The following is a 22154-nucleotide window of genomic DNA, read 5'->3' on the forward strand; positions in this document are numbered from 1 at the left end:
CATTTGTCTATGTATTTTTATGTACTCATGTCGAGTTTGTTGGATGACTGGGCACGATCGTACGGGTCGGTGTTTCCGTTTTACCTTTCCGTAGACCGTTCGCTTTCGACACTTATCCGTTCGAATTGGTTCGTTTTCGATATACTGTGAGTCCGTATTCGTATTCGTGTTCGACTTGTTCGTTTTCGATATCGCTTTCGTATTAAAATGTAAAAGTGAAAACGGTAACGGAGTTATCCCGACCGATTCCGACCGTTTTCAACCCTAGTTTTCTTCGACTCGGTTTCGCCTGGGTGCGGAGTCGAATGCGCGTCGCATTGACTGAACGGCCGTCGTCTAGCCGGCCGGGATAGGGTGAGGAAGGCACGGTGGCCGGCCGTGGCAGGCGCCGCCCGGCGGGTGCGCGCGCGCCCGCTTGTACATTCCCTGGCCGTTGGCTCGGGTGGATGGGAGGGCGACAGGACTGACCGAGCTCACTTGCAGTTGCAGCCACGGCCGGCCGGCCCATTGGTGGAGCAGCAACCGCTGTGGCATCGCAACTCGTCGGCCACCGGTGTTGCGCGGCCATTATTGGCAAGGTAACGATGCTCAAGTAGGTGAAGTACAAATAATAGGGATGAAAACGGACATACGTACAGAATCGGATTCGGATAGCATCTTTTATCACATTTTAAATCATATACAGAGAAAAGTATTCTTGAATATGAATGCAAAATGGATACCTCGGATTCGGATATTTACCTGATATATAAGAAAACATTTAGCTATTTTTTTATTGGTAGTTTTAGATTACAAAATCGTTATACATGTACGAAATAAAATATAGCAATATAATAAAGATAGCTAGTTAAAAATAGTATATTTATCAATAAATATATTAATAAATAAATACATAAAAATAAAAATATATTACAATATATATACACATAATTTAATTATATATAAATAAAAAATATAAACGCAATTTCAAGATAACACATGAATATTTTAAAAGTAAAATTAATCTTTTTATATCTTTATTATAAAAATTAATAATATGGGTTATGAGAAATGAATATAACTTTTTCGATAGTTTTTTTTTGAATGAAAACGTCTATGGATAAGGCTGGATATTGTCGAATACGGATGTGGAATCGGACAGAGAAAATCGATAAAAATCGAATTCAAATGTATTCACTTTACTACCACATTAAAATCTGATACTGATACAGATATCCATATTGATGTTAAAATAAATAAAAATATCAGATAATTCAGATATCTGCTATCTGTTTCCTCTCCTCAATGAACCTAAGGTTAAGCTTCCCGTCTGGACCACTCGTTTTTTTTTTGAAGTTTAGACCACTCGTGAATCCCCGCAACTTTCCTCATGGAGCAGTGTTGCACAAATACTCTCATCCTTCACATACTGCCCGCATTACTCTGCAGCGCTATGGATGCCTCCGTGGGCTGTGCGTTTAGTTGAAAAAAGATGCGAAAAGTATTTGCAAAGAGTACTGTAGCACTTTTCGTTTATATGTGGTAAATATTGTCCTAATATAGATTAACTAGGCTCAAAAAATTCGTCTCGTAACGTACATCAAAACTATATAGTTAGTTTTTTTATTTATTTATATTTAGTACTCTATGCATGAGTCATTTGTTATATTTAATGTTTCGATGTGATTTCGATGTGATAAAAAGTTTGGAAAATTTAGAGAAGTTGGGGGAACTAAACACAGCCGTGGTATTGTATCTCGAGCTCAGCTGGAGTACCCTTGGTTATCACCGTGCGGTCGTTTTCATCCCAGGCTGACTGACATACTGTGATAAGATTGAGACGGAGTATTTTGTCGGCGTCCCCTGTCCCGGACAAACTCAACATCTCGGCGTCCGAGTCGAGATTTTTAAGTCTCACCGGACAGGAACCAGCCGGACGCGTGAGGATCGGAGAGGGCGACCGAGTCCAAGGCAGCGCGCTCGCCTTGGCCTCCTCCTCTCGGCGACGCGAGCGCCCTTACCCCTCCGGGTCCGGGGCGCTGGCGCGGGTGGGCGTCTTGTACACTATCCGTTTGCTGCTGGACACGAAACTCGCTTGAAGGGAAACAATGGCTGCTGGCCTGGCTGATTGGTAGTGGTGGCGCAACGCACGCCGCGACGACCGCCTGTTCTGCTCGGCGCCCACCTTACCTGCCCACAGCCCACGACCGCTGTAAGGACCCTCCCCTAACTTCACCGTGCCCCGCACCGGCCGGTAGCCTAACAAACAATCCAGCGCGAGTTCGTCCATACGGGCCATAGCACAGTACGGGCACACAATCTGTGCAGGCAAACAGTAAATGCTTCTGCTGCCAATCCTCGTCGCCATCCCGTGTCCGTGTCCGTGTCCGTGCGTGGGCATCCCGGACGTGGTCCGTCCGTCGCCAATCCGCCGCTTCGTCGATACCTCATCGTCTCTGCAGCAGTGGTTTTGTACTACCCCCTTGCGCAAGCGTAGCGTAGTCCATCATGTGTCGCCGTGCGTTCGTTTTCGTTCCAGTACCCCGCGCTGTCGCCTGCACGCTTCGAAAACACACAAGGCTGCGAACCACCCATGGCCTGAACAACTTCTCGTCAGCGTCCGCTGCTCCGGACAAACGTGCCCACTGCTAGCTGCCGAATCTCTCGAGCGCCACTTGCTTGCTTTCGTAGCACTGGCAAATTATGAAGTTACTGTAATCTTTCAAAAAAGATTATTATCAAGGTCTTGTTTAGTTCCCAAAAAAATTTAAGTAGTATCCATCACATCGAATATTCGGACACATCCATGGAGTATTAAATGTAGTTGAAAAAAATAACTAATTATACGATCTAACTGATTAGCATGAGATGAATCTTTTAAGTCTAATTAGTTCATGATTAGATATTATTTGTCAAGTAACAACGAAATATACTACAGTACTAAAACCAACAACTTTTCACCAATTATAGAGAGCCCAAATTTATTAAAAAGAAATTTAGCCACAAGATTGCGAGTCCTAAGAAAAAGAAAGAACCCGAGAATCTGCACGAGTTCGCGCGACCGGGTTCAATGCAAAATGCAATGTGTGAATCCAGGCGCCGGCCGGAGTCAAGATCGTGTCCGCGTCAGGGATTCTGGCGCATGAGAGCGCCCCGACACCGGTTGCCATCCATCAATCATTAGGGAGAGGGATTCATCCGTGCCCAGCTGCCTCATCGTCCTCCTCCTACCTGCTTTCAGTCCTCTGGATGCCTAAATTTTTTAGTGTAAAGTATTATACTATTTTTATTTATATTTAATAACTATTATTCTGTCATGCGTTAATTAGATTTAAAAAATTTATCTCACAAATTATAAACAAATTATATAATTAGTTAATGTGATAGAGAATTTTATAAAATTTCGGAATTTCGAATGCACAAGGCCTTAATCGAGACCTCCGCCTGCCTGACCGCTGTGGATGCGAGCCGGTGCAGTGCAGCATTAGTTTTCCGCCCGTGGTTGTGTTTAGTTCCTCCCAACTCTTCCAAATTTTCCATCACATCGAAATATTAAATATAACAAATGACTCATGCATGAAATATTAAATGTAAGTAAATAAAAAAACTAATTGTATAGTTTTGATGTACGTTGCGAGACAAATCTTTTGAGCCTAGTTAGCCTATGATAAGACAATATTTACCACATACAAACGAAAATGCTACGGTGCTTTCCGCAAATACTTTTCGCATACTTTTTGCAACTAAACACAGCCCGTGTTCGCAGTCTGGGACCGGTGCCGCTTTGGTTTGGTTTCTTGCGATTCATATCAGCCATTCAGCCCGGTGGCCCGCCAGCCGAGCCGCCGGGTCAATGCGCAACGCCGCTGATTCCTTTCTTGGCAGCTTGTCCACCCTGGCTCGTCGCCTCGTCAGGACAGCCTCCTCTAATCACGCGCACAGCGTGGCAGATTGGCACCTCACCTGTGCTGTGCTGTTTGTACCTACGATGCTGATCCCTGACACTGAAATGCGATTACTATAGATAGTCTACTACAGGTCAGTAGTATTTTTTTTTCAACGTTATAAGCGTCCACATCTGCTTAATTCCTGGTCAAGACTCGTGTAACCTCAGCTCCTCTTGCGTCAGAGGATTGGACACGTCGGATGGGAATGGCGTGTTTACATCAGCATACAGTGATGAAGATAAGTGCTCAAAGCAGGGCTGCCTTATGATCAGAACCGTGGTTGAAAATGAAAACAAGTCTCAGTCGCTGGCTTTATGTTAAGAGAAAATCGACTTTGAGCTGAACAAAAAAACTTGAAGTATTCAGCCTTATGTGTAGTCATGTCAATAGTTTAGCCCATTCCTATTTACCAAAAACCGAACCCGTGTTACACAGCTAATAGCATCGTTGGTTGGCAGGTGAGTCATGAGCTGACCAATTTGTAGTAAAATGGTACCGGCACTGCCGCACTCTGGGGCTAATGAGTACCCCCAATTAGTTGCAAAAGTAGGTTCTCGTCTGCATTATTTTCCCAGCTGCCTCTTGTCTCTTCTTGTCAGGAGCACTTGTATACAATAACAATATCGTCTTCCAAAAATAAACAGTAGCCCATGGCTCCATGTCCTAATAAATCAGGGTGGACTTGTGGTCACTGGAAATGTATATGCCACAGTGCCGCCAGCACTGAGAAAGGGCTTGGTCGATAGATCTCTTGCTGATTACTGCTCTTGGGATGGTTTATTCCTTGTGTCTCTTGCTGAAAGAGCACATGTTTCTTTTCACAAGCAGAGGCTCTTGGGCCCACGTGGTCACTTCTTGATTAGAGTATAACCCACCCGGAACCCACCCATGTGTTCTGCTGATACTCTTCTCTGCTCAAAGAATCCATTCCAGCAACGAAGGCAGTGTCCAGTTCACGGTGTATGGAGTACTTGTACTTTTTACTTAGTAAGTAAAATGCACCAGGATGCCAACAATAGTGCTTCTATCCTTTTAAGAATAAAACGCGTTAGTTTTTTTTTTTGAAGAGAACGGCAAGAGATTTGCCGTAATTTTTATTAGAAGGAGAAAAAAATAAAGAGATACAAACACACTTACAACCCAACATAACTGAAACTTTTTCAACCTACAGACAACTGCAAAAAAAGAGCTCCTTGTAAAGAAAGATCAGAAAACACTAGCAAAACCGCTAAGCAATGAAACCACACAACAACCTGGGGATGGTCAAGAGCTCCTTCTTAGACCGGTGGCTGCTTGATGAAGATGAATGTCTTTTTTTGATAAGGTATGCCACATCTACAACTTCTTTCGACTCTTGTTGAAAAATTGGTCGATTGCGCTCCTTCCGGATATTCCACCAAAAATACATCATGAGACCATCAAAGGCCGTTTTTTGTTCCCTACTAAAAACTTTTCGGCACATTTTCCACCATCAGTAAACTGTGCTTATTGAGCTACTGGGCGGCAATTGTTGAAGATCAAGCCATCTGACTACATGTGTCCAAACTGCACTTGTATAGGGGCAATCCTTGCAAAGATGAGCAGGCGTTTCAGGTGCGGAGTTGCACATTTTGCACAATGGATCATGTGGCCATCCTCTTCTCTCTAAATTATCTGCACTGAGTATCTTACGGTGGAGGAGGATCCATGCAAAGATTTTGCATTTTGGTTCAGTTTTTGCCTTCCAAATTGAGGTGATTGACATTTTTTTTAAAACGGTCCAAGAATTGAATGCGGTAAGCGCTGCTTGTGGTGTATTCCCCATTTGTTGTCCATCTCCAAATGATCTCGTCGTCAGCTCCTTCATCTCATGGCAACAACCTAATTTCCTGCCAAAGAGTTACAAACTCATGTATCTCCTCACTAGTCGGGAGGGGGCAAACAGTGGCGGATCCAGAAATGGTTAAAGGGGGGGTTGATTTTTTCTTCCTCTCTCTCCCTTTCTTCTTTTTCTCCTTCTTCCTCATCCTTTCTTCTCAAAAATTTGAGGGGGGCTCCATGGTTTTTTGGGGTCCAGGGGGGGCTGGAGCCCCCCTAGACCCAGTGCTGCCTCCGCCCCTGGGGGCAAACATGTGAAACCCAAGTGTTGTTTAGCGCTTTAAGAACTATCACATTTTTGCTTTTAACCTTCAAGAAAAGACTGGGGGCTATATTTTCGGGGCTGTCCCATTGATCCAACTTGAATGCCAAAAACTTGTCTTGTCTCCTCTTCCAACTGTGACTATCGTTGAGGCGTTAAAAAGATCTCTATCCATGCTGTCACAAGGTATGTCCAGGCTTGCTGTCATCGTTTTTCCATTTGTACCAGTACCAACGAAGTCACAATGCTAACCCTATCCCTCCCCCCCCCCCCCCACCCCACCCCACCCCGGTCACACACTCACAACTTTGCATATCTTCGCTAGAACATCAGCTCCGGAGCTTAGACAAATAACATAACAACTCCTGCTGGTCTCATCTTTCAGGCACATCTGGTGTACCGTCAAAGACGCCCTGATTTCAATTTGGCAATGATCACCACTCCCCGCGCAATGCATGGATCTCGATCGGCCAGCCTAACTAATTGAAGGCATGGCCTGGTATATTCTCTGATGGAATCATGATCATAGTTAGGGCTCTCCCCTGACGCGCACCCATCACCCGACGACCTTCGCGCCAACGCAAAGCCCTCGTCCAACTGACGATGCATCATCAAACTCACAGCAGGAAGATGCAGCCGCCATGGGGGCATCGCCGAGGAGAGATTCCCATAATGGCTCAGCTCCTTGCGGCGCACAGGTAATAGGTGGAGGGGCTCCGTCAGATTTTCCGCCTGAACTGCTGGTGCCTCGCTACTCCGATCCAGCAGCCTCTCTCATCACCGATGAGCACAAATCATTCACCCCGGTGGTGATTATGGCATGTGTTGAAACCTGATGCCAGATGAGCCCCGCAGGCAGAGGCAGGCACTGACCGAGCACGAAAGGGCGGCGGGCAAAGGCAAGCCCAAAAGCAGGGCTGGGGCTTTATCGCAGGCCAGATGCACGCTGAATGATATGCTTGGAAAGCTTCAGCTGTTCACACCTACATGTACACATCCTATTAACCTTTTCCTCCTACCGTTTCTCACACATCCACAGCATTACCCCCCCGGAGTGCTTGTGAATGCATGCAACTTTTATTTTATCTGTTATCCTAACACACACTGTTTTTTTAATAAAAAAACATGCTCAGGCACGGTCGCGAAAAAAATCCTAACACACACTGTCACCTCTAGCAATAACAAGGATCTAACAGGATATGTATGTATATAAAAGCTGGTGCCCCACTTTGCTCAGGAATCTTAGCGTACAATGGTAATGAGTTTGTTTTCTATAATAATTTCTATGACTTGTGTGCTGCAAAGACAGAGATCGTAATATCTGCTTTAGGAAATACAGGATAGAAGAGGCGAGCCGCATGCCTGCCTGTCGACAAGGACATAAACCCTTTGCCTCGCTCCACAATCTCTCAGCATGCATACCCGGAAAATACGGCCTCTCTGTCTTAGCTTGGGTATACTTGTACGTTTTGTGCTTGCATTGGAAAAAAAGCCTAGAGCACTTTCGATGATGCGCCTTATTATGGTGGTTTCACTTTCGCACCAATCGATCATACTCATGAGGCGAGTAAAGGGCTTGGTGGGTACAAAAGGTGATGTTACAAGCATACACACGCATGAGGGCAACATGCGAGTAAAGAAGAAGGGAATTTGGGCAAGAAACATCTGATGTAAAAGATGCGCAGGACGCTTGTCTGGTAATGTACTGGTATGTCGTTGGTGTCAATGCTAAGGCTTGTAGTAGTACACTGTACACAGTGAGCAGGTTATTACTAGAACCGTACAGCATGTGGTAAGTTCAAAAGACTCGCTTTTGACAGTTACGAGCTGTCTTAATCTTTAGTAATGTGCGTGTATTTTGCATCCGGGCTACTGCAGTGGATTAGCTTTGAGACGATGAACTCTGACACTTGTCTAAGGAAAAAGAGCCGCCCAAATAAGTACTAGATGGGAACATATCTAGTGCAAACCAAGGACCTCGTGCAAACCCGTGCAAACCTACTAAATAAAGTTTCAAAAAATTCTGAAAAAAATCATGAATATGCTTCTCAGATTACATCATCTATATATAAAATTTCATGGTCAAATTCGTCTTACTCTAGAAGTTACAAAAAAGACAAATTTGAGATGCATTTGAACCATTATTGTTGTCAGAAAATTTGTCTTTTTTGTAACTTCTAGAGTAAGACGAATTTGACTATGAAATTTTATATATAGATGAGGTAAGCTGATAATCACATTCATGATTTTTTTCAAATTTTTTTGAAACTTTGTTTAGTAGGTTTGCACGAGTTTGCACTAGATACGTTGCCGTACTAGATAACATAAAGGTCGAGATGAAGCACCATGGAAACAGTTGTGACCAAAAGCATGAACGGAAAAAAAAGCTTTGCGCTGACCTTTCTTAATTTAATTTACGTCTCGATCTCTTACTTGTTAATGCTAGTAGCATCGTTTGCTCATAAACAAAACATAGGCCATCTTATCTTTTGTTCGGTATTAAGATATTTTGGCTGCCACCAGCCGCCAGAGCTATTTTCTGGAGGGATCATGGAGAGACACAACACAAAGTGATACTACATCGTCGAGACGTGCGAAGGAGATAAAAGCCAGTGTTTAAGGAGCTTAATCATGGTGCCATGCTTGCAAAAGCTAATGAAGCTGCCTAGGAAGCAGCAGGGACATGCCAGGAATTGTATCGTCCATGTCCATCCATTGCTAAGCTGTCTGAATTGACGAGATGGCAGGCGGCACTGCGCTTTGAACCAGAACAGACCGCACGAAACCCCGGGTTGCATTGGACAGGCGCTTTCCAGTTTGGTTTTATGTTGGATGGCTCCATCCGCTTTACGGAAAGCGAATATTCTAAATTCTTGGATGGCTATTTGCCTTTTGATATGGTCGTCAGGTCCTGAAATATAAACCACAGGCATTCTTTTCCTTAGGAAAAAGGAGTGAGGTTTTTGGTTCTCGGTTTGATTTTGTTTTTCAAACATGAAAGGTTCCGCAGGAGGAACTCAGCTCCAGGCCGCACCACAATCGGACTAACTGCATCCAAACCCGCAGGAGCCTGAATTGCGCACCAGATCCGATCTTGCAGCATGCACCGATTAAGTTGTTGCTTTTTTTGAGGGGCGTTAAGTTGTTGCTTGAATTGCCCAATCGGACTGAGTTGTGGAATGGACCCTGTCAGCCGTCAGCGTCAGGCCCTGGGTTGGGTAGCTTCGGCCGCCTTTGGGTGGTGCTCAAGCTGTTGGCTGGTACCAGGTTGTTGGGCATGCGCGCGGCTCGGATCCTCGAGCACGCAGGCAGGCAGCATCCCCTTCGCCGGCTCTAGCTTCTCGCGCGATCCGTGCCAGTGGGCACGGCACGAGCACGAGCTGCTCAACAATCGCTGCCTGCTACGGGCGAGCTTGGTGGAGATTGCTGGTCAGACGTGTCGTCGGTCTGGTGGTGGGTCGCTGCAGGACGGCGTGACGCAGTTGGCACAGTGCTGGGAATTCCCATTGGCAATGGCTGATGGCTCTCCCTGATTATTGCTGGGCAGGGCAGGAGAAGTAGAGCAGCGGCGGCAAATGAGATGCAGGAGAATTAATGATGCTTGTTAATTAACGCCCCTTAAATTAAGTACGGCACCTGTACTGTACGGCCGGCCTGTGCATCAATACCATCGTGGTCCAGGGAAATTTACAGATTGATGGTACTAGTGAGTAGTGATGCGGTGCTCGCTTCGGCTGCAAAATTTTCTGGTACCGGCTATACGGTAGACGCGCGAGAGGCCGATGGGTGTATGCACGTCTCACGGACGTAGAGTGCTCGAGGTGCACGGAGGGTTTGGGTAGCCAACTGTATTGTGCAGCTGCAGAGCTGCTTGTGCGCACAGTAGGCGCCGTGCGAAAGTTCATTTTGTGCATGTGTTTTTTCGCACATTTCTGCAAATCGTACACTGCGGGTCTGCGGCTGTAACTTTTGAGGTTTTTTTCTTGTAACTCACCAGTATGAAGCCGGAGATAGAAATGGTAGGAGAACAGTACCCTGCTGCAATGTTCTTTTGAAGTAATCAAAACAAGATCAGCAAGAGGACTCCTTGAGAAGACTTGTAAGGGTGCAAAGTGTAAGGGAAACCATCGCCCCCAAATTGACGGCCAACAATGATACATCGATACATGTTACATCCGAGAGTGTTTTTGTCAGACAAGCGTTTCAGTTACTGCGAAAAAGACGTCTCCCAAACATTAATCTGTGAGCAAATTCACGAGAATTACAAGATGGTCATTAACGATCCTGCGATTAAACGGGCTTCCCGTTCAGCTTCGGGAAGGGGTCTTGTTTGCTCAGGACAAGGACCTTGCTCTTGTGAGCAAAGTAACCTTTTATGAGGTTCTTGTATATGAGGCATGCCATGATACACTCCACCTGATAGCAAGGTGAGAAACTAGGTTAAATACGTGACCCATAAACTGTACTGTCCAAGATATGATAGATGATGCGCTCTTGAATCACCTCATCCACATCCATGTCGATCTCAAGCCATTTCAGAGCTTTTACCACAACGTCTAGCTTAATTTGATGTGCCTTGGCTGGTTCCTTCTGCCTCTGAATGATATGGCTGTGGAAAAACAGCAAAGCCCATAAGGATTAGGTCAAAAGGTGTGAAGCAATCTAGAGATGGCTTCGGTTTTGCACTCACATTTTCTTAACTAGTCTCTGATAGACCTGAAGTTCGAGTTTCTCCAATACAAGGTAGACACCAGATTTCAAAAATCTTGCAAAAACAGATATCAGAGACAGTTGAGTAGTAAAAGCTTATTTAGGATAGGAACAGGTGATAAAACGACTAAGATATCAAAGACAGTGAATGGATTGAAGGTGATTTAGCAGAGGAACAGGTGAATTAAAGAAATCTTACAAAACAAACAAGATGTAATCGACAGTGAGTCAGTGAATAGATTGAAGCTATTTTAGCAGAGGAACTGGTGAATTCAAAACTCTTGCAAAACAAATAAATATCATAGACAGTGAAATGATTGAAACTAATCCAAGGAATAGCGAACAGGTAAACTTACTGGTCTTCATGCCTGTCTAGGGCTTGCCTGAGAAGCCTGAGATCCCCCGTCTTAAGTGAAGTCATAACATCTGCATACTGAAAGGTCATATTACCACTTGTGCAAATCCCAATGAGAAGCATGGGAGATCTCCCTTGATAAGTAACTATAGCACTATAAAATACAAGGTAAACATGTTTATTGAAGAATAAAGAATACAATGGACAAGCATATTTAGCAAAAATAGTGAGTACAACCATCAAAACAGAGATTACAAGTATCAACCTAAACAATAGTAGATGTTAATGAGAAGACCAGAAGGATCAGCAAGGGAATTCAAATAGCAGTCACTAAGCAAAACAATCAGCTGGAGGTCATACCAAAACAACGTATCTCACCTTTCATAACTTGGCATGTTTACCTCTGAAGTCAGCTAACGGTTATGTTTTAAACATAGTATGTTCATCATTATGTCAATTCATTGAAAAGCGAGGCTCATCTTTGATGAATGAAAAGACAGTGTTTATAACCAGCCTGACTCACCAATCATGGTTTCACAGGGTGCTGTAAATAAGGTTGAGGGGTCAGGGGCTCAGGGCCTCCATACTAAACTCAAAATCGGTAGCCATATCAACTCAACTAGAAGCTGTTATAGTATAATTTGTGTAAAATGAGGCCATTAAGTACCCTAGCTGCTGATTACATGGTAGCAGATAGGGCCACACATTCCGTGTATATGACAGTGTATATGGCCTGGGATACCCATGTTCAGAATAGTGGCAACAACAGTAGACGAAAGGAAACGGGCCTGTTCCGAAATGCATGTAGTCGGTAGGTCTCACAGGGCCTATGTGCACTGTAGGACCTTTCTTCACAACTCTTGTTTTAAACAGGGTAAACTTAATAAGAAAAAGTTGTATCCTTCAGATTAAGAATCAGCAAATGTAAAATTCTTTTAAATGTAACCAATATGTGGCAAAACTATTCTGTCATAGCGTCATATGTCAAATACGGAATTTTCAGTCCCCATTGAATCCTCCAATCTATTCATTGCAAAACCAGCTTTATAGAATGGGACAAGGTTACCCTTTCAAGCATACTAAATGTGCCGTCACCTGTATGTCTTCATGTAACAAAGCAGTGATTACACTGTTGCCGAAGTAACATGAGAGAAAAAAAAGTCTCATGTGGTTTTGTAGTTGAAAAAGGTGGATGGTTCAATTGTAATGCATATATAACATGCTATAATTGCCTCCAACTTAAGCAATAACCCGCGAGTAGAAGTAAACATACCTCAAGCAGATTGTATCTCTCCAGAAGGGTCCTTTTTGGCAGTACACCTATTGAAAGCTTTACGGGGATAAGAAACTTCAAAATTCTCCTAAAAATAGAACACAAATTTGAGCCACAACACACAGGTATGCCATAAATCACATGCTTCATAAGCCCCATGCAATATAAGTACCTCAAATTTGATTCGCTTTGAGGATTGCAATGCATCAAAGCATAAGTTAGCTTCTGATCTGCCTGATTTAATGAAACAAAAACTTGTGTTAGCAATTTCACTATTTTGTTGGTCAAATCATCTTTGTAAGTTGTAACCATGAAAATGTTCGTGTGTGCCAGAGAGATAGAGAGCTTACGACAAGAAAGTTCTCGTTGAACACCTCCAAGCGCCCAGTGTAATACATGTAAGTGACCTGTACCATCACAAGCGGCAAAACAAATGCTAAGGTAACTGATTAAGTCTCCGAGAGGGAACAATGGCTGTAAACTATGCTTATTTTACCTTGTCTTTCACCGGAAAATCTTCAAAATCAAAATTCCTGGCAGTTTCGATACTTCTTATGACACTACGACAAAGGTTTACTGTTCCGAGCTGCATAATTTCATCATCAGCTCCAAGTTCTTGTTAGTAACATAAAATATACAACTGATGAGCTAGTGTACATACTACACTTAACTACTCATCGAACATAAAGCCATCACTGCATATTATCGCTTCTGTTCAATTAGTAAATCCAGTAACACAAGTTACAGAAAGATTAACAAAAATTTACAAGGGAAACAACCCTACCCTGAAGTAAATTTTGAATAGCTGGCAGGTAACATAGAGTGCTCCAATACGCTTAGGTCCTTTCACCTGAAATGTTGGACAGAAAACAGCTAGCAAAACACAACAGATGATAGAAGTAAATATGATGCATCAAAGAACAGGCTGAACAGTTAGCCAATAAAACACCTGAAAGATTTCAATGCAAAAAAGCCACTAAATGGTGTTCCTCATAATTCAATAGAGCCAGAAAACGATAAGACACTGCATCTAATTCCAACATCAACTATTCAAACCTAGCTAATTAGCGTTGCAACTACCAAAATAGCTCACAACTGCCCTAGTAATTAATTTGAAGCTTAATAACCTAAATCAGCATTCAAGTAAGAATACTGAACAAATCTTTCAATCAATAGTATTACCGCTAGTGCACCGAAAACTTTCATCAGGAAGGACCCAGCTGCCTGGAGCTTGTCAGGGTTCTTTCCGGTCGTCGTAAGCTCCCTATCTGCCTACACCAAGACAATACACCAGAATACATGAGCCAAATACTCAAAAGCTCACACATCCAGATCAGCCACCCCACTCACCTTCTCGGCGAGCAGCCTGATCTCGAGAGCCACAGTGTGCATCGCCTCCATCGCCCACGGTGTCTCCCAGTTCCTGAACTCCTGCAGGAATGCGCTGCAACCAAAACCACGTCAAATACTAGAAGAATCGGACAAATTGAACCGAATCGGGAGGAAGCGGGACGAACTTGGCGGCCTTCTCGAACGAGGAGTAGGCGTCGGCGAAACGCTGGAGGGAGTGGGAGTGGATGGCGCGGAGCAGCGGTACGAGGAGGTCGGCGAGGTGCGGGAAGCGGTCGCCGGCGAGGCGTGGGAAGTCGGGGAAGGCGGCGAGGGCGTCGGAGAGAAGGGTGGAACCAGGCGCGGAGGAGACGGCGACGAGGGAGGCGAGCGCAGCGCCGTCCGACGAGGAGATAGCGTCGACCACGCGGGAGAGGTAGTCGCCGATGCGGCGGTGCGCCTCGCCCATGCTCAGGTACGCTGCCATCTCCGGCGGCGGCGTTGGGGTTTCGGGTTTCAGAATTCGGCGGCGGCGGCGGCTGGATGAAGCCGGTATCGGCTTTGATCCGGACGGTGGCGACGGTGGAGTCACGATTGTCGGGGAGTGGTGGAGATCAGCAACCCTCACCGTCGATCGAGAAATCGACGGTTACGTTCGAGTTCTACTTGGCTAGACGGAACCATACTGTGTCCTCCCAAAATACACTGTTACCTCAAATTACTTCTAGTAGCAAATATAATAAAGCTTTGGGAGAGGGTTATCGAGCATCGCCTAAAAAGAGTGACAAATGTGACCCAAAACTAATTTAAGTTCATGGAGGCGATTTTCTTAATACGACAATTGATGGAGAGATATAGGGAGCAGAAGAAGGACTTGCACATGGTCTTCATTGACCTTGAGAAGGCATATGACAAAGTACCGAAAAATATCATGTAGTGGGTCTTGGAGAAGCATAAAGTCCAAACTAAGTACATTACCCTCATTAAGGATATGTACAAGGATGCAACGACGTTTGTCCGGACATGTGATGGCAACACCACTGACTTTCCTATTAACATAGGCCTACACCAGGGGGTCAGCATTGAGCCCTTATTTATTTGTTTTAGTGATGGATGAGGTCACAAGAGATATACAAGGTGAGATCCCTTGGTGTATGCTCTTTGCTGATGATGTGGTGCTAGTTGACGAGAGTAGGGCAGGGGTTAATAGAAAGTTAGAGCTGTGGAGACGCATGTGAGAGTCGAAAGGGTTCAGACTTAGTAGGACCAAGATCGAGTACATGATGTGCGATTTCAGCGCGACTAGGCATGAGGGGGGAGATGTTAGTCTAGATGGACAAGTGGTGGTTCAGAAGTATACTTTTCGGTATTTAGGATCGGTGCTACAAAAGGATGGCAACATTAATGAAGATGTTAGGCATAGAATTTCAGCTGGCTGGTTGAAATGGCGGCAAACTTCTAGCATCCTTTGTGACAAGAGTGTGCCACAAAAGCTAAAAGGCAAATTCTATAGGACAGCAATTCGTCCGGCGATGTTATACGGTGTTGAATGTTGGCCTAAAAAAGGCGACATGTCCAGCAAATGAGTGTAGCAGAGATGCGGATGTTGCGGTGGTTTTGCGGCACAAGGAGGGATAGAGTCTGGAACGAAGTTATTCGGGATAGGATCAGGGTGACACTAATTGAGGAAAAACTTACTCAGCATCAGCTGAGATAGTTTGGACATGTCCAACGAAGGCCTCCTGATACGCCGGTGCGTAATAGACCTAAACTGACATGGGATGAGTTGGTTAAGAGATACCTTAAGGATTGGAATATCTCTAAAGAGATAGCTTTGTATAGGAGCGCTTGGAGACTAGCTATCAATGTGCTTAAACCTTGAATTTATTTTTTTCGGGTTTCATCTCTAGCCTACCCCAACTTGCTTGGGAAAAAAAGACTATGTTGTTGTTTGTTGTAGCAAATATAATGAATGCATTAGAATAAGAAAAGTAAGAAAAGTAGCATATGTTAACCATTTGATTGGTTTCATACACTTATCTATACAATTTTTTTCTTAATATTTGGTTTTGCTTTAATTAGACTAGCGGAGATGCACGTGACACAAGCACATGTTTACAGAACATTAATATTTAAAAATATCACATGTTAAAAATAATTATTTTTATACATAACGTGAGATTTAAAATTGATATGACAAAGTAAAGTTGGAATACATTGAATCGATCGACTACTAAAACATTTAAATTCTGCAAAAATAAGAAACTCATTGGTGTACTCATTGAACTCTGCAACATTGGCCACAACATAAGAAACTCCCCTTTGAAATGATTTCTTCTGCAAAAATAAAGCAAGAAAAATTGTAAATGACATCACATAATCTTTCCTACAGATTAGCAATAATTCATCACTGGCAGTTTAGTAACCTGGAAGACAATGACTGTGCCGTAGAGGCCCACGAAAATGCTCAAGACAATAGCCAACAAAACGCTGCCAACCACCACCAGCGGCCAGAAAAGGATGGTCAGGCCAGCGATCGGCACACAAACTGTTTCAAGGAACGGACCTTCGCGGCTGATGAGGTCGTACAGCAGCCTCTGCCAGCCTCCGAAGAGCATGTAGGGGCTCTTGACCAGCGCGATCACCGTGTAGAGTGGTATGTCCACGACTAACCACAGGAGAGCAACAAAGATACATGAAGGCACATCCAGCAATCTGCAAACAGTATTCAAAATGAATTTACATTGTGCGCCTAGAAGTCGCACTCTTCCCTAATTTTTTGAATCTGCCAATTGCAATATAGATTTCAAGAAAATGTAGGCGATGTGTGTTGCGCAACAACCATGATAGTGGGATTTGTGCAGAATATACCTCAGTGACAGTCTAACACGAGTGATGACACATTACCAGAACAAGGTATTTTATAGCAAAAAGAAGGGTAAGCACATCCTTTTCATGATGAACCCATCCTTATCACAAAGGATTACACACAACATGAGGTAATCCTAAACAACCAAACAGTGGGAACTGGCAAGGAGTGAGAGGACAGACAGGTACCTTATCGAATCGTGGAATGGGGCTCACAATCATGGGAGCTCTCGCGCAACTCCTTGAGGTATATCGGGTAGGAGTGGAAGCACATGTCCGCGAAGTCCCTAACCACCGTGCAGTTGCCCTAAATCTTGCCCCACGTCCCATCCTGAACCATCTCCACGTTGTCAGTTATGAGGCATGCATGAATAACAGCCACGTCCCTAAGCACGGCAGGAGGCTCTGAAATCGAAACATGGCGAGACCAAGACGCGGCAGCACTTCACAAGGAGGGTGCGTGCCTTTGATGCCGTTGAGGAAGAAGGCAACGCAGAAGGAGAAGACCACGTAGGGGACGTGCAGCGACTGCTGCATCGACGTCATGGGCACATAGTTGGCTGCCACCCACGCCTTAACCGAGTCCATCGATCACCGCCAATTGGAGACACTTTGAGAACCTGCAACGCAATTGTCTGAATATAAACGTAGCGCGCAAGTATGCAACATGAAATCTCATCAATTATACGAGGTTACCTAGATTAGTGGCGCTTGACATCACTAAAAGGAGCTCTACCACCATTATTTCTTGATGGATCCATCTACTTGCCTGCAAGCATTACCATGATCAGGATGCACTTGAAACTCACATATTATGAAAATATGATGCCTAGAGTATACAATCAACTGGATTACATATACACACAGTACATGCAGCCAGTGTTTTCTCTAAACAAGAATACACCAAATATGAAATCAACCAGGAATTGAACATATTCTGCCACAAACATAGCATTAATTCTTAAAACAATAATTGCATCTGTTGCTTTGAATAGCTGAACAGAATAACCCGAAAAAGATCTTGAAACTTATACTGCATCTACATATATAGCATGGAGATCAAAGTACTTGAAGCCTGGCACGTGTAAAATATATCAACATTAATATGGAAACTCAGCTAATAGTCCATACAGCTGAATTTTGCAATAGCTCATGGCACCATGAGAACACAAATCTGAATAAATACATCGTTGATTGATTACAGCACCATAATATGTAGCATGCTGATTGTGACGGGTGCAGAAAGGAGCCAGTACTATGTAGCATGCTGATTGAGAGTTTAAAAGAAGCTATATATATGCCAGATTTATTACTTCAAACCGTACTGCTATCGCTCCTGAAATCCTTCTTGGCTTAAGACAGGAGCTTCCTATGTTTGCCTTCTGTCGGTACCCTGTAGCAGGGACAGCCACTCCTACTGCTGCAGGGTACCGACAGAAGACTCGCGTAGTCATCCGTAACTACGCCATAAGGGACGGAGCAGCCGGGCCCCACGGGTCGGGCTCTTTCCTCACCGGGCCAGCGGCCCCGGACCCGCTCCCCGCTCTGGGACGAGTCCGGTGACGCCACGTGTCCCTAAGGAGGGAAAGCTCCGAGCCAACAGCCGAGGGCTCAGACCCCCCCTAAGGGTCCGGGACCTCCCCGCGTTCGTCCGGACCTCCCACGCGCGTAGAACCAGCATACCGCCGGGGGGACTGGGGGCGCCACGTGTGGAAGACTCGCCCACCCACCCCATTCAATGCGAGTGGTTAAGGCGTGCTCTGCCGCCGCAGCACGCGGGACAGTCTTTGTCAGGCCTCGCTGTAGACCGCATATTACCGAGGTACACAGTGCAGCCGTCTGCGCCGCATCCGCGCAGAGCCCGTCTGCTACATTAAATGGAAACGACGGTAGGGCACTTTTCCATCATACCGCCTACGCCGCAAGCTACACGGCCCGTTCAGCTACGCTGCAGGCAACGCCGCAAGCTATACCCTGGTGCCGTTTCGACAAGACAAAGCATGGATATGCTGGACGGAGGATTCCCGCGGGCAGAGCAAGAAAATCTAGGAATGAGATCTCCTTCGCCTGCAACGCCATAATGTATGAACAGTACGTTATTTTATACTACATCGATTGGGCCCACCTGTCGGGGACCCAACGGCCATGTACGCGCCTCCCTTGAGATATAAAAGGGAGTCGCTCGCTACAGATTCACAGACTCACGCTGGACTCAGCACTAGATCTCTCAGACTCTCTTGAGGCTAAGTAAATATAAGCAATACAACACACAGTGGACGTAGGGTATTACGCTCCGGCGGCCCGAACCACTCTAAACCTGCTGTGTTCATCGTGTTCTTCCAGCGAGATAGAACTAGTCCTAGCTAACCCCCGAGTACTCACCCTCTGGGCTTAGGCGGGTGCATTACGCCACCCGGCTGTGGGTTCGCACACCACGACACCTTCCAGTTAGCTTTAAACACAAACATTTCAATAAAAATAATTTCTCCTTGTATCTTCAAATAATTATCCATATATGAAGCTGCTCATAGCTTCTGTCAATCTTGCAAATTATGAGAAAGCTAGTATGAATACACAAAATAAAAACAATGGCCCCCCAGAAATATGTTTCAAAATTCTCAAATGGCTCTTGTCTGATAGCTGCAAGTTCAAGAACATGTCCATCACTTTAAAAAAAGGAATAATAAGACCTGGTGATCTATCCTTTTGCTTTTGCTGACTTTATGCATCTCTTATTTTTATGGTAGCGTATAGATCATAAACAATAATGTAGCGAAGAACGGTAAAATAAATTCATCGATGTATTATTATAGCCATAGTCTAATGAAACAATTGCATTGTCACCTCTGAAACAAAAACTGGAGGTTAGACAAGAGGATAACCAGCAAATGCCTTCAAAGTGCAAGCCATTATAGATGTATCCTGCTACACACAATGTACTGAGTTTGCTTTACAATCTTTATTTGTTTAAATGAAATGAAGAGAAGACTGAAAAAACAGATGTATGGCCGTGTGTATCAATTTTGAACCATCTAAGGATGGTAATAGACATATTATCGTTTTTGAAGAACAGGTGCTTTGCCTTCTCACTTTTATTAGATGGTTAAGAGTAATTGCATGTTGTCGTGGTCAGGAGACAAGGCAAGGAGAAAACCAGGAAAAACTGAATCATCTTTCATTCCATGTCCAAATAGTATATCAAACTATATTAGAGCAGATTCTTTATGTGCCTGCGCAACTGAACATACATCTAATTCACATGAAAGAGCAGTCCGGTAGCATTTCTAGGCAACAAACTTGGATCATTAGCATGATAGAAAGAGACAGGCTTAGGACATCTCACCAGGAATGACTTTCCCCTTCCGTTCTTAGCGATCCCTCCTTCCAAGAAAAATCACGACAGCAAACAAAAGTCTGTGAAAAGCTCAACCAAACAGCTGAAAAAAAAAGTAAGAAGCAATATGCTAAGACTTAACCATAAAAGTGAAAACATTCAACTCAAGGTTCATGAATGTACCATCACGAACTGCCTAATCTTCGAATTTATCATCGGAACATGCAGGAATCATTTCAGCACATCGTCAGAAGGAACTGATTGCTGGTGCACTCACCATCTGGCCCATCCAATCTCAGCCAAATTAAAGTAGCCGACGGCCTCAGCAGAAGCCTTGAACACACACTGCAGCATAAGAACATACAGTCCAAAGAAATTCAGAGAAAGTTCAAATCTATTAAAAAAAGCATAAATGAGTTTCCTTGGATTGCGCGTAGCCTGCATTTAGAAAATATATCTACTGCCTAAGAAAAATAAAATTTCCACAAGAAACTCTATATCGAAACAAAAAAAATCCCATCTATTTGTTTTTTCGTTTGTTAGTTGAATTAAAGGGATTCTCTTAGCAGATTAACTTGCGCATACCCTTGGAGACCTCCTTCTCCTGCATCCCTTCGACCACTTTCCCACATTCCATCTATCATGAGAAAATTGATTGCCCATGTCAGATTGTGAAGCACTTGTCTATATTCCATCAGCACAAAGTGATCCTACAGCAGCAGAACATTGAAAAGGAGGCATTTTATCAAACAAGTGGCAGGCGAGCTTATCAAATCTGAGATTCCACGCACCACAATTTCAATGGAGGAGCAGTCGAGGAGGTGCAGGCTCCAGGCTCTAGCAACTGGGCAGCTTTAAGACGGGACTTAATAAGAACGGCAGCTACCTTCCATGGGACGACGTCCAACAACGCTGACTCCTTGGGTGAATCTCAACGAAAACCTGGTCCATGATGGCCACCTGCAAGGAGCCCTTAGCCATGAGGAACAGCAAGATAGCCAACACAATTCTAGAGACGCTAGAAGTTGCTCATCTGCTCACCTCGAAAGGCACGGTGGACGGCGTCACCATTTCCCACCGATTCCCACTGGCCAATGCCATACCACCACATCTGCTTCCTGTCTCTTGCACGGACCGCATACCGCGGCGTGGGAGGGTGAGCTCTCGGCCGCCGCATCGAAGCCGTCCTCGACTCCTCGTCCCCGCCAGTGGAGGCGGAGCTGAGCATCTGGATCACGACATGGCTCGATCTCCTCACCATACCCTCCATCAAGAGAGGTTCCGGTGCTCGTCTACTGCCCCCTCCAGTCCCGTAGGCCGCCGCCGCCGAGGAGCCCTGCCTGGGGGCGAGACGCTACTGGCCATGGCCGCCGCCGGCTACGCCGCCTTCACCAACGGCGCCCGGCCAGGAGCCCTGCCCTTCTTGTGCCACGCACGGCTGCAGCTCGCACCCCCCTCGGCTCCCCTCCTAGGGTCGCACTGGACCAAGCGCCGGCGGCCTAGGCGTCTATTCCGCCGTCGGCGGACCGCCTGTGCAGCGCCCGGTGGGCTCCTCCTCCTGCCCCTCTCGGCCAAGCGTTCGGCGGCGGCGCTCGTGGCCGGCCGCCCCCAGATCTGCCGGTGGGAACTGCCCTCGAGGACGAAGGCGTCGGGGGTGTCATTGACGGGGAGCAGCACGAGGCGGCGGGAGGCGAGACGGAGCGACTCCGCCAGGCTAGGCAGGGAGCGGTGGTCGGGGGCGCGCCGTCGCGGGGTGCCGCGGGGAAGGAACGACGCGCCGACGGCTCGGGTGAGGCGGCGTCGCGGGGCTACCAGGCGCGACGGCGGGGAAGTCGCGACGTTATGCAGGGGAGGCGGCGTCGTTACCGCAGCGGGCGGGGAAGGCGGCGTCGCAACGCACGGGCGGGTGCCGGGTGGGCGGGGGAGGCGGCGTAGTTAACGCGAGGGAGGGGCGTCGCAACTCGCAAGGATGAGGCGGGTACAGCGGGCGGGTACGAGGAGCGGTGGTGAAAAAAAAAACAGGCGATCATGGCAGAAACAATTTGCTTGATGTTGTTTTTGCCTCTCACCAAATTTCGTCTAGCACCTAGCCCTTCAATGTGGGTTTTAAGATGGGATTTATGAGAGAAATGACTAGATTAATATAGGTGAGAAAGCAACTCAACACTGTTTGCGTGAGTTGACAAGAACACTGTTTGCGTGAGAAAAATTTTGAATGCAAAATGAGAAATTATTTTGAA

At 45.5% G+C, this 22154-nt stretch overlaps 2 protein-coding genes across 19 annotated transcripts; both read right to left on the reverse strand.

Annotated features, from left to right (window-relative positions):
• Positions 1-10147: 10147 nt before the first annotated feature.
• On the reverse strand, positions 10148-14375 carry LOC120678722 (enhanced ethylene response protein 5-like). Its single transcript, XM_039960041.1, has 12 exons — positions 13901-14375; positions 13734-13827; positions 13566-13655; positions 13168-13233; positions 12880-12969; positions 12734-12790; positions 12556-12617; positions 12384-12471; positions 11112-11188; positions 10736-10810; positions 10549-10654; positions 10148-10461 (listed from the first exon to the last, which is right to left on the reverse strand). The coding sequence occupies exons 1-12, from the start codon at positions 14197-14199 to the stop codon at positions 10336-10338; spliced, it is 1230 nt and encodes a 409-aa protein (XP_039815975.1). The 5' UTR covers positions 14200-14375; the 3' UTR covers positions 10148-10335.
• Positions 14376-15824: 1449 nt separating this feature from the next.
• On the reverse strand, positions 15825-21841 carry LOC120678731. Of its 18 annotated transcripts, none has more exons than XR_005676742.1 (10): positions 20956-21841; positions 20801-20874; positions 20500-20551; positions 20192-20259; positions 19022-19961; positions 17894-17959; positions 17277-17349; positions 16770-17200; positions 16139-16427; positions 15825-16049 (listed from the first exon to the last, which is right to left on the reverse strand). XR_005676742.1 is itself a non-coding variant. In XM_039960050.1 (5 exons), exons 1-5 carry the CDS (start codon positions 21052-21054, stop codon positions 19975-19977), a joined length of 336 nt encoding a protein of 111 aa, XP_039815984.1. In that variant the 5' UTR covers positions 21055-21841; the 3' UTR covers positions 19731-19974. The 18 variants fall into 18 exon arrangements, 1 of the variants encoding a protein (XP_039815984.1); XR_005676736.1 differs by having other exon boundaries at positions 19022-20017; positions 20098-20259; positions 20500-20624; XR_005676739.1 differs by having other exon boundaries at positions 20706-20874.
• Positions 21842-22154: the final 313 nt, after the last annotated feature.

Source organism: Panicum virgatum, chromosome 2K (genome assembly GCF_016808335.1).
Source record: "Panicum virgatum strain AP13 chromosome 2K, P.virgatum_v5, whole genome shotgun sequence".
In the NCBI taxonomy this organism is placed as follows: Eukaryota; Viridiplantae; Streptophyta; class Magnoliopsida; order Poales; family Poaceae; genus Panicum; species Panicum virgatum.